The 13,052-nt window shown below is 39.8% G+C and overlaps 1 protein-coding gene across 1 annotated transcript in view; it reads right to left on the reverse strand.

Annotated features, from left to right (window-relative positions):
* Window positions 1-2,264, reverse strand: part of LOC103602159 (probable phospholipid-transporting ATPase FetA) — a 50,510-nt gene extending 48,246 nt beyond the window's left edge. Inside the window, exons 1-2 of the mRNA XM_008586583.1 lie at window positions 2,253-2,264; window positions 1,258-1,305 (exon numbers count right to left, since the gene is read on the reverse strand). Coding sequence (XP_008584805.1) covers window positions 1,258-1,305; window positions 2,253-2,264 — 60 coding nt within the window. The remainder of the gene's footprint in view (window positions 1-1,257; window positions 1,306-2,252) is intronic.
* Between the last annotated feature and the right edge of the window lie 10,788 nt (window positions 2,265-13,052).

Consider the following 13,052-nt stretch of genomic DNA (forward strand, 5'->3'; position numbering starts at 1 on the left):
GGAGTGGGTCGGTATGGGGGTTCCGAGCCCTCGGGGGGAGCGCCGCCGCACTTCCCAAGCGGCGCACTGTAGCAGTGCGCCACCGGGCCGGCCCCAATATGATCATCTTTTGAGGATGAGGAAATTGAAGCACTGACGTTATCTGTCTAAGATAACACAGTTAGCTGCAGAGTTAGGATTGTACTGTCTTTTGAGTCCTAGTTCACCTGTGCAGCCATCCAAATGCTTTCCTTTCTTAGAACCAGAAACCCTGAAGTTTCATCTTACCCTCTGTCCCCTAACGTCCTCTTCAGCCCTAAATAGTAGGCAAGTCTGCCATTTGTGTTAGCTTCACTCCAGAGCTCTCTAATGAAGCTCTTCTTAGCCTGGCAAACTCAGTTTGGTATATCTTTGCTTGCTGCTTTCATTATTGAAGGATGTCAGATGCCTAAAGTAAAGAACTGTCTTTTGACCTTAGCCCACTGAAGGTTCCTACACTGGTTGCTGTCATCACTGGAGAAACACTTGGCCCCTAACTGTCATGAGAGGGTCTGAATAGTTTGGGCCTACATGTAAGCTATTACTTTGCTGCGTGAAAATCGGATCTTGTCTACCTCTTCAATCCTGATCTCAAGATGTTGACAGGACCACCTTACTTTCTAACTGTGAGTCTTCAATCATTTGTCCTAAGATGTTAGAGCTTGAATCTAAGAGCTCAAGAAAAGCATAAAATCAAGTAATTCCCTAAGGACAGGATTCCACTCCCAACTTCTTCATCTACAAGGCCAAAACAGAAGAACAAATCCACCTGCAGACCTGGAGTACAGATACTGCTCAAGAATGAAGAATCTTGCTGGGCCCTGCCTTTGGAGGGTATCACAGTTCTTCTCTTGGAGAATCAAAACCATTTAGTTCTAAGGCTAAAATGTGAATCTTGGGTCCCCATCCAGGAAGTTATATAGGCTGCCCAGCCAAACCTTGCCCAAGGTCTATTTCCCTTGGGAAGAAAGGTTGGTCAAATAGCTTAGCATTTACGAGTTTAGAGATCCAAACTAAAAATAAGCACTGTTGGTGTCTCTGTTTTCCAATTAATAATCAATCAATCACTATAGCATTTCTCAAGGTTTTCTCTGTTCACAGCCCTATGCTGGGATATACTAGAAGCTGAAAAAGAATTAGGTAGGATTTAACCTGGAGAAGCTTATAGGTCTATTTTGAATGAAGTTCTTAATATGACCTCTAAAGGTCCTTCTAGTCCTGAGAGTATGTTATTCTAACATAGAAACAGTTTTCTTTCATTGTAAGATACTCTGAATTTCTCAGTGTCTAAGACTAGACGGCTCTAATACTGAGACCCAAAGATCTTCTGAGAGGTAGTCTTACTGAAGCATCTGGTCTTCACTGTTAATTTTCCATTTGATTTTATAGCAAATTAATATTACATTTCAGGTTTCTATTCACCTGGGTAGCATTTGTTTAGCAAACTAAGACAAAAGTTGTGCTGATTCTGCTTCAAGATAGAAACAGTATTTCTTCACTAACTTGGCAACTAGAATGTTTTGTTCTACTCTTAAACATCAAACTAGAAGCGATATCTCAAGAATGTAGATCATCTCAACTACGGATTTCTTCACTGTTTATTTCTTTTGGCAGAGGTAATAAAATGCAAGCATATTAGAGGTGGTAAATTTTGGTTTGGGCTATTTATTTCTTTGGGAGCGATACCTGACTGAAGGCTCAGTGGGGAAATAGAGGAGAACAGAAAGTCGAATATATAATGGGAATCAATACTTCAGGGTTGGGAAGAGGAAAACGAGTCAGAGTGGAACAAATTAGGGAACTAGTAGGAAAACGAGCAATGGGCAGGGCCAAGAAAATGAAATCGTTGTTAAATACATAAGAATCAGTCAAATCTGTTTATTTATTAATTAAATATTAAATGCCAAATATGTATGTGTCAAACATTGTGAAAGGAACTGTGGATGCAGAGATGAATGAGACAGGTACCCTTTTCCAAGGGGTAATGGTTTCTCAGAGAAAGAGAACTAACATTTTCACAAACCCAGACCACCGTGTGAGGTGGACATTTTTATGCCCATTTTACAGATGAAGGAATTGAAGATCAGAGAAGTTAAGCAACTTGCCTAAGGTTCTAAGGTTAGTAAGGGGTAGAGCTGTATTCAAAATCAGGTCTGTCTGATGACAAAACCTAGTTTTACTTTACTTTATTGCTTCTTATGCAGGTATAGAAGACAGAGGAGAGAAAAACCTACTTCCATGGCCATACTCTGAACATTGTTATGATCCAGAACCACTGTAACTCAGAAATCATAAACTACTACCGTGCAGAGACTACAAACATATATGGCTATGTGTATTTTTTATATACTTACAGCTATATATGAGAGTGCTTCAAAAAGTTCATGGAGAAACAATTAAAATACAGGCAGTGGGTTAAAGATGGCTGACTAGAGGCACCCAGCTCCTGCCTCTGATGCAAAGAAAGTCCAAAACAAGTAGATAGTCACATGTTGAATTAATTATCTGAGAGAAAACATCAAAATTTAGCAAAAGGATGAGGAAGACCCTTTTGAGGTTCAGAAGCTTGCGATGGCAGCATAGAAAGACAAGTGCAGCACTTGATCAAGATTGGCTTGGAGCCAGGAGAGACTCTTTGCTGCAGGGAGAAGGTAGGCAGAGGGAGTTCCAAGCAGTCCCTGCTTGCACCTCAGACACCTGAAATTCAAGCTACAGGAGAGCCATGCAGCCCTTGCAGGCTATGAGCCCAGTGTGGGGAGCTGCTGGGAGCCCACACAATTGCACTGCTCCAGAGAGGGAGTTCATGCGAAGCCCTCCCATACGCTGGTTCCTAAACTACCCTAGCACATTGCCATTTTGGGATCAGAGCCAACACCTGAGTGCAATCTGCCCTGGGGCCCAATAGCCCCAGTATCTCCCTAAGGCCTCCTCATCACACTGTGACTCTGGCATTGTGACACAGCACCCTGTGCCCCTGGGAACAAGTGGTGTTGTAGTTTGAATGTGCCCCCAAGCTCATGTTGGAACTTTAGCCCCCAACGTGGTGGTGAAAGGTAGGGCCTTTATGAGGTGATTGCATCCAGAGGAGACTGTGCCCTTGTGAATGGATTGATCTATTCATGGTTTAATGGGTTGACAGGGGTGTGGTTCTGATGACTTTAAAAAGAGGGCAAGTGAGAAGGTTGGCTCTCTTGCTCGGCCTGTTATTGCCAGGTGACACCATGGTTGCCATGGGACCCTGTAGAGAGTTCCAACCCAGAAGAAGGCCAATACCAGATGTGTCCCCTGGACTGTGGACTTCCCAGCCTACAAAACCATAAGAAATAAATTTCATTTTTTAATAAATTACCCAGTTTCAGGTATTCTCTTATCAGCAACAGAAACAGACTAATACAGGCAGTTCAGCAGAGTACAGAGTCCACCCTCAGGACAGAGAGCCAACTGAGAAGGGCCTCTGCCACCACTGATGGCCCTGCTATCTTCAGTGGAGTACCCATGCACCTCTCCCAGGGGCACAGAGTCGCATGTGTAGTTCCAATGAGCTCACCCAGGGTCACTCACTCTAGCTGGGGAGCTTCAGAGCACACCGGCAACTGTCTTGGGGTCCCTGGGGCCTGCTCATGACCCCAGTGACCTTGCATGGGGCAGCCCACCAGCTGAGGAGTTACAGAGCACCCCAGAACCTCTTTTGGGGGTGCAGGGGGCCAGTCTGAAGCCTCAGTGACCCCACCCAGAGTTGCCCACTTCATCTGAGGAGGTGCTGAGTGCCTCATTGTCTTCCTCAAAGTCCAAGGTCCTGGCTGTGACTTCAGCAATCCTGCCCAGGTTTCCCATTTAAGCTGAGGAGCTGCAGAGTACCCCAGTATCTCTACTAGGGGCACAGGATCCTGGCTGGGGCACCAGTGAGCCTTCCCCAGGCTGCCTACACCAGCTGAGGAGCTACAGAGCACCCTAACACTTCTCCCAAGAGCCTGAGACCTCATCCATGGCCCCAGCAACTGAGCCCAGTGTGACCCACTTCAGCAAGAAGCTGCTGAGTGCCCCAGTGCCTAGGCCATGGAGGCACTCACAGACAACTCCAAAATTGAATACAGTCAAAGAAATCACACAGAGACTACAATACTGTGCTTATACAGAACCAAACCTAAAATACCCTACCCAACTGACAGTATAGAACTTATCTACAGGAAAGAGTCCCTCCCTTCAAAAGGTACTCCAGAGAATTAGAAGAAGTGACTTCCACCAGATGCCCAGACATCAATGTAGGGATACAAGAAACATGAAAAAACAAGGAGACATGACACTATCAAAGGAAAACAATAATTCTCTAGTACCAGACCTCAAAGAAAAGGAAATCTATGAAATGACAAAAAAGGAATTCCAAATAATAATCTTAAGGAAACTCAATGAGATGCAAGAAAATACAGATAAACAATACAATGAAATGAAAAAAAAAAATTCAAGGTCTGAAGGAGAAATTTAACAGAGATATATAAATCATAAAAAAAGAACCAAGCAGAAATCTTGGAACTAAATAATTAACTAAATGAAATAAAAAATTCAACCAAGAGCTTAAGCATCCAGCTAGATCAAGCAGAGGAAAGAATTTCTGAACTTGAAGACAGGCTTTTTGAAATAGCCCAGTTGGAAAAAAAAATTTAAATGAAGAAAGCCTATAAGATCCATGGGAATAATTTAAGTGTACAAACATCCATATTGCAGGTGTTCTGGAAGGAGAACAGAAAGGAAAAGGCATTGAAAACCTATCTAATGAAATAATAGCTGAAAACTTCCCAAGTATTGGGAGAGAGATAAACGTCCAGATCAAAGAGGCTCAAAGATACCCAAACAGATTTAACCCCAAAAGGTGCTCTCTGAGAAACACTGTAGTCAAATTGTCAAAGTAAAAGACAAAGAGATAAGTCTAAAAACAGCAAGAAGAAAGCATCAAGACACTTATAATAGAATCCCCATCAGACTAACATCAGATTTCACAGGAGAGAGTGTGATGATATATTTAAAGTGCTGCAAGAAAAAAAAACCTGTCAGCCAAGAATACTATACCCAGCTAAGCTATCCTTCAGAAATGAAAGAGAAACAGTGTCTTTCCCAGACAAACAAAAACTGTGGAAATTCACCACAACAAGACCAGTTCTACAAGAAATACTTAATGGAGTCCTCCTTCTAGAAGCAAAATAATGATAACTGCCATCATGATAACATGTGAAAAAATAAAACTCACTGGTACAGCAGATGCACAAATGAAAAAGGGAAAGAAATTATATCTCATCACCACAAGAAACCACCAAAGACAAACAATAAAAGGGAAAGAAAGGAACAAAAGATATATAAAACAACCTTAAAAAATTAATAAAATATTAGGAGTAAGGCAATATCTTTCAATAACAACCTCGAATGTAAATGGATTAAATTTACCATTTAAGAGATATAGACTGGCTGAATGGATTAAAAAGTAAGATCTAACTATATGCTGCCTAAAAGAAACTCACTTCACCTGTAAAGACACACATCAACTAATAGTGAATGGATGGAAAAAGATATTCCACACAAATGGAAAAAAAAACCAAGAAGGAACAGCTATACTTATATTGGATAAAACAGACTTTAAACCAAAAACTATAAAGACACAAGGATGGAGTATAATGATAAAGGATCAGTTTAGCAAGAGGATATAACACATGTAAATATATATGCACACAACATTGGAGTATCCAAATATATAAAGCAAATATTATTGAATCTAAAGGAAGAGATAGATCCTAATACAATAATACTTGGGTACTTCAACACCCCCTCTCATCATTGAACAGATCATCTAGACAAAAAATAAGTGAAGAAACACTGGGTTTAAACTGTATATAGATCAAATGGGCTTGACAGACATTTATAGAATTTCATCCAACAACTCCACAACATACATTCTTCTCACCAGCACATGGATCATTCTCCAGTATAGACCACATGCTAGGCCACAAATCAAGTCTCAACAATTTTTTAAAAATTGATATCATATCAAGTATCTTTTCAGACCACAATGGAATAAAACTAGGAAGCAATAATAAGTGAAATTTTGGAAACTATACAAATACATGGAAATTAAGCAATATGCTCCTGAACAACCAATGGGTCAAAGAAGAAATTAAGCAAGAAATGAAAAGTTTCCTTGAAGCAAGTGAAAATGGAAGCACAACATACCAAAACCTACAGGATACTGCAAAAGCAGTACTGAGAGGGAAGTTGACTGCAATAAGTGCTTACATCAAAAAAGTAGAAAGATTCCAAATAAATAACCTAACACACCTCAAGGAACTAGAAAAACAAGAACAATCTAATCTCAAAATAAGTAGATGAAAAGAAATAATATATATCAGAGCAACTAAATGAAATAGAGACCAAAAAAACCATACAAAAGATCAATGAAACAAGAGTTGGTTCTTTGAAAAGATGAACAAAATTAACAAACCATTAGCTAGACTAAGAAAGAAAAAGAGAGAAAAGAACCAAATAATGAAAATCAAAAATGAAAAAGAACACACTTCAGCTGATATCACAGAAATATAAAGAATCATTAGAGACTATTATGAACAACTATATGCCAATAAATTGGAAAATCTGGAGGAAATGGATATATTCCTGGGCACATACAATCTACTAAGACTGAACCAAGAAGAAACAGAAAACTTGAACAGACCAATAATGAGTAACGAGACTGAATCAGTAATCAGCAGTCTCCCAATGAAGAAAAGCCCAAGACCAAATGGTTTCACTGCTGAATTCTACCAAACTTTTAAAGAATTCTTCCTAAATTATTCCCCAAAAATCAAAGCAGAGGTATTCTCACAAACTCATTAAATGAGGTCAGCATCACCCTAATTCCAAAATCAGACAAGAACACAACAACAAAAAAGAAAACCACAGGCCAATATCCCAGATGAACATAGATGTAAAAATTCTGAACAAAATACTAGCAAACCAAATTCAATAGCACATTGAAAAGAGTATACACCATGATCAAGTGGGATTTATCCCAGGGATGCAAGGATGATTAAAAATATGCAAATCAATAAATGAGATATACCACATCAATAAAATGAAGGACAAAAACCATGTGATCATCTTGATACATACAGACAAAGCTTTTGATAAAGCTCTACATCCCTTCATGATAAAAACTCTCAACAAATATGGAATGGAAAGGAAGTATCTCAACATAATAAAGTCTATATATTACAAACCCATAGCTAACAACCTGAATGGGAAGAAGTTGAAAGCTTTTCCTCCAAGAACAGGAAAAAGACAAAGATGCCCTCATTCTTTTTAACACAGTACCTCACATTCTTATTTAACATAGTACCAGAAGTTCTAGCCAGAGCAAGGGAAGAAATAAAAGACATCCAGGGCCGGCCCGGTGGCGCACTGGATAGTGCGCCGCTTGGGAAGCGCGACGGGGCTCCCACCCGAGGGTTCGGATCCCACATACAGACCGGTTCCTGCTCACTGGCTGAGCGAGGTGTGGGAGCAACACCGAGGGTTGCAATCCCGTTGCCGGTCCCCGGTCCGGTACGGGGGCAACACTGAGGCTACCAAAAACATAAAACACCATGGAATAAATTTAACCAAGAAGGTAAAAGATCTCTATCATAAAAACTACAAAACACTGATGAAAGAAATTAAAGAGGACACCAAAAGATGGAAAGACATCTCATGTTCATGGATTGGATGAATTAATACTGCCAAAATGACCATACTACCCAAAGCAATCTACAGCTTCAATGCAACTCCTATCAAAATACCGATGATATTCTTCACAGAAATAGAAAAAATAATCCTAAAATTCATATGAAACTACAAAAGACCCCAAATTGCCAAAGCAATCCTGAGCAAAAGGACCAAAGCTGGAGGCCTTACACTACCTGACTTCAAAATATACTACAAAGCTACTGTAATCAAAACAGCATGGTACTGGCATAAAACAGATGCATGGACCAATGGAACAGAATAGAGAACACAGAAATAAATCCATGTATCTACAGCCAACTGATCTTTCACAAAGGTGCCGAGAACATACATTGGGGAAAGGACAGCCTCTTCAATAAATGGTGCTGGGAGAACTGCATATCCATATGGAGAAAATAAAACTAGACCCCTATCTCTCACCATATACTAAAATCAACTCAAAATGGATTGAAGACTTAAATGTAAAACTGGGTACTATAAAACTACTAAAAGAACACATAGTGGAAACACTCTAAGATATTGGTCTGGGCAAAAATTTTACGGAGAAGACATCTAAAGCACAGGCAACAAAAGCAAAAATAGACAGACGGGATTACATCAGACTAAAAAGTGGATCCCCCTCTCAGCCAGCCACCAAAAACCAAACCAAAACTAAAACTAAAAAACTTCTGTGTTATCAAAAGAAACAATCTACAGAGCAAAAAGGCAACCAGAAGAATGGGAGAAAATATTTCCAAGCTATTCATCCAACAAGGGATTAATATCCAGAATATACAAGGAACTTAAACAACTCAACAGCAAAAAACCAAATAATCCAATTAAAAATTGACCTGAGTAGATATTTCTCAAAACAGGACGTACAAATGGCCAACAGGTATATGAGAAAATGCTCAACATCACTAATCATCAGGGAAATGAAAAGCAAAACCACAATAGGATATCATCTCACCTGGTAGAATGGCTATTATCAAAAAGACAAAAAATAAATGCTGGTGAGAATGTGGAAAAAGCAGAACTCTTATACTCTGTTGGCGGGAATGTAATTTAGTGTAGCCATTATGAAAAACTGTACGGAGGTTCCTCAAAAAACTAAAAATGGAACTACTATTTAATCTCACAATCCCACTGCTGGGTACTTTCCCCAAGGGAAGGAAATTAGCATACTAAAAAGAACTGCACCCCCATGTTTATTGCAGCACTATTCACAAAGTGAATTGAGCTTCTGTCTCCTAGCCATTTGAGAACATACAAAAATAAGTTTTAGTGGTGTACAGTAGTGCTAGGCATCTACAGTTAACAATAATTTATTGTATGTTCTCAAATGGCTAGGAGAGAGGAATTCAAATGTTCTCATCACAAAGAAACAATAAATTTTTGCAGTGATGAATTTGCTGACTACCCTGATTTGATGATTACACATTGTATACATGTATTAAAATATAATTCTGTTCCCCATAAATATGTACAACCAATATATTTCACTTAAAAAATAAATAAATTCCTAAAAAAAAAATAGATAATGAGTTCAAAAGTTTCGTGGAAAGATTTGTATTATCTTTTAATTCTATTTTTCCATGAACTTTTTGAAGTACACTTGTCTATATATATATATCTGCATATACATAAAATAACATATATATAAAAACTTTGCTTATAATTGTAAGAGATTAAAAACAACCCAAATATCCATTTACAAGGAAATGGTTAAATAAAGTATACTAAATCTGAACAGGAAATATTATGCAGCTGAGAAAAAAAAGGAGGAAAAAGCTATTATGAAATTATGATTATGAAACTATCTCCAGGATATATTATTTCAGAATACTAGCAGGGCCGGCCCGTGGCTCACTTGGGAGAAGGTGGTGCTGATAACACCAAGGCCACAGGTTCAGATCCCTATATAGGGATGGCCGGTTCGCTCACTTTGGAGAGCGTGGTGCTGACAACACCAAGTCAAGGGTTAAGATTCCCTTACTGGTCATCTTTAAAAAAAAAAAAAAAGATTAGTATAAAAAAGTGGGAGAATAAGAATACATATTTGTATTTGCATTATTTGCACAAAGAAGCACTGATGAATGCCAAGGAATTAATAAAATCAGTTCCCTATGGGAAGCAGATGTGGGCAAGAATGGGGTGTTGGAACATGAATTTTCTTTTTATGAGTTACTTATTCATAAATAAATAAATAAGTGGAAAATGAACAATTCAATAGAAAATGGGCAAAGATCATTGATAAGCAGTTTTCAGAAAAAGAAATACAAAAGGCCAGTTGACACAAAAGGATTATCAATCACCCTGAAAACTAAGAAAAGATGTCGTTTTTCATCTAAGAGCCTGGCAAAGATGAAAAAGATTGCTAACAACCAGTATGGCAGGAATGTGGAGAAATGGGCAGTCTCTAACGTAAGTAGAAATGTAAATGAATATAATTTTTTTTGGAGGGCAATCTGGCAATATGTATTGTAATTCTTAATGTGCTTTGCTTTTGGCCCAGCCAACTTACTTCTAGGAAACTTGTATAAGATATATTCACACAAATGTGCCAAAAATATATAATTCAAGACCATTTATCACAGCAAAGCACTAGAGATATTTCAAATATTCATCAATAGGAGACTGGTTAAATAAATTAAGTTTTATCCATATAATAGAAAACAATGCCACTATTAAATGAATGAGGTAGTAGATCTATATGTGCTGTCATAAATAGATGTGTAAGTGAAAAAAGAAAATTGTAGAACTATGCTTTCACTTGTGCAAGAAAAAACTACAATATTTCCTTTCTAGGAGTTTCATATAAACTCAAAATCTGAGACATATTCTCCCCTGAGCTTAGGTCACTGGAATAATTTTGGTTTCTGAGCCCTCATTGAACCAGCCCTAATTGTATAGGAGCCTGAAAGAAAGTAGAATCTATGTTGTAGGATCCACATCTACAGTGAGTTTCCTGCTCCCCCTGCAAAGGAGAACACCACCCCCCTTCTGAAAAACTCTAAAATACTCACTGGATATCCAAAAATTGTGTTGAGTTCTCTGTTGTTGGCTTGTAGATATCTCTCTTGTCCTGAAAAAAGAGGAGAGAAATGATGAGAAGGATGTCCGTCTGTATATGTCCCTCTGGGATGCTGGCTGCTAGTGATGACTTCACTAGAGCCTTACCCTTTCTTGCTGAGGATATCTGTCTAAAAACAAGATTTTGTCTCTTTCTTCAAAGAATTAAAAAATATAATAAAATGGAAATCCTCAAGTGTTCAAGTTTGCTGGAGGCAACAAGACAGGTAACTCCTGAGTTCTTCACCATTAATGCTTCTGGTACTTCCTACAGTATGCCTCCACAGACAGCAGGATGGCCTATACCAACTTTACTGCCAAACACAGAAACCCATCCCTTCCTCATAAGTCAATTCTAGCACCTTGTCTTAAGATATATGAGGCTCTTTTCCAAGCCAGATTTTCCTAAACCTGCCTAACTAAATTTAAATAAAAGCTCATTACTGAGCATCTATTGCACAGAATCCAGTGTGCTGGATGCTGTGGGAGGATAAAAAGATGCGTAGGACAGAGTCCCTGTCTATTCAGTACTCTGGGGTTTACAAGCTGGATTGGTTCCTTGTTGAGAAACCAAAGCTGGGCATATGATTGACTGAAGGATTACCTTCAGGTATGGTTACTTGACTAAGTCAAAGTGCCTAGCCTCACCTACCTACCATCTGTTCTCTCCCAGTCAAACTGGTAGCCCTGGCCAAGGAGAACTAGGCCTCCTGGCTCATCTGGGTAACCAATGGCAGCAGCTGTTCTTCAGTGGAGCAGATGGCTCTACATTGCTTGTTAGTAAACTGCATGTGACATGTGACTCCAAGGCTGACCTCTGAGGGCTGAAGTGGGCTCTGGAGGGGAGCCCTGCCCCTGTGCATGCTTCTGCTGGCACAGAGAAGTGCTCCTAGTGGTGGCCAGCTGGACCTCTTGTCTTTGGGCCAGAGCACATCCTCGGCCTGCTGAACTAATCAGATTTACCCCAAAGGCCCCAGCACTAAGAAGGGGGAAGACCCCTGCTAAGTTATTGATACCCCCATATCTCAGTTGCTGCCCTTTTTCCAAGACCTTGCATGGAAAGACCTGTTAGCTATTGTCCAAGACAGTCCTCTTGGACTCCTTACTGTTAGCCTCTGTAGGAAGCAGCTTTTCTCCAGGAGCCCATCCCTGAAGAGGCCAGGGGGGCTGAGCCCTGACCTTGAGCTGAGCCTGGGAAGAGCAAAGCAACAGTCAAGGCCAGCCCTTGCCCCTCTGCCCTGCGTAAGATGTGAGCCATAGGCTGACTCCTGCAACACCCGGGGACAGGCTGTGACCAGTCATCTGTCTCCAGGTGTAGAGTCCCTCCTCCTCTTCCAACTTACTTTGTTTGGAAATACTGAGCTATATTTCAAAATGTATTCAACATATTTCTAATAAATTTTTTTCTGTACTTAAAAAAAATAAGAAAAGACAGAATCCCTGACTTCAAGGGACTTTAGTGTAGGAGGAGTGAGCCTGATATCTACAATACATGACAAAATCATCACATCAAAACATAAAAGTGGGGGCCGGCCCGGTGGCGCACTGGATAGTGCGCTGTTTGGGAAGCGCGGCGGTGCTCCCGTCCGAGGGTTCGGATCCCACATACGGACCAGTTCCCGCTCACTGGCTGAGCGAGGCGTGGGAGCAACACCGAGGGTTGCGATCCCGTTGCCGGTCCCCAGTCCGGTACGGGGGCAACACTGAGGGTTGCGATCCGTTGCCGGACATGGAAAAAAGACAAAAGACAAAAAAAAAAACCATAAAAGTGTTACAAACTATTATAGTGTGCCTGTTATGTTATTTTATGAAAAAATTTAAATATGTATATGTATGTGTGTGTGTGCATATATACATACATACATACATACACACACACACATATATATATATATATATAAAATCACTATATCTTTCTGTCCTGAATGAAGTACTGCTGTTGTCTCTTCAATTCTTCCCCAGTTCAACAAGTATTTACTGAGTTCTTTGCAGGGGTCAGGCCTTTGCTAGGTCCTAAAGTTACCAGATAAAGAAAACATCATCCTGATCATCTTGGGACTCCTATTCTTAGCGGCGGAGGCAAATATAAAAGAAAATTTCAATCTAATATAAGGGCAGTAATACAAGTAAGCATAGAGTGTTAGCGGTACACAGAAGAGGGAATGAAGTCATGGAAAATAGGACATGGAAGTATTCCTGGAGAAGATGCATTTGTATGATATGGA

The sequence above is a fragment of the Galeopterus variegatus genome, unplaced genomic scaffold, assembly GCF_000696425.1.
Source record: "Galeopterus variegatus unplaced genomic scaffold, G_variegatus-3.0.2 Scaffold4031, whole genome shotgun sequence".
Classification (NCBI taxonomy): Eukaryota; Metazoa; Chordata; class Mammalia; order Dermoptera; family Cynocephalidae; genus Galeopterus; species Galeopterus variegatus.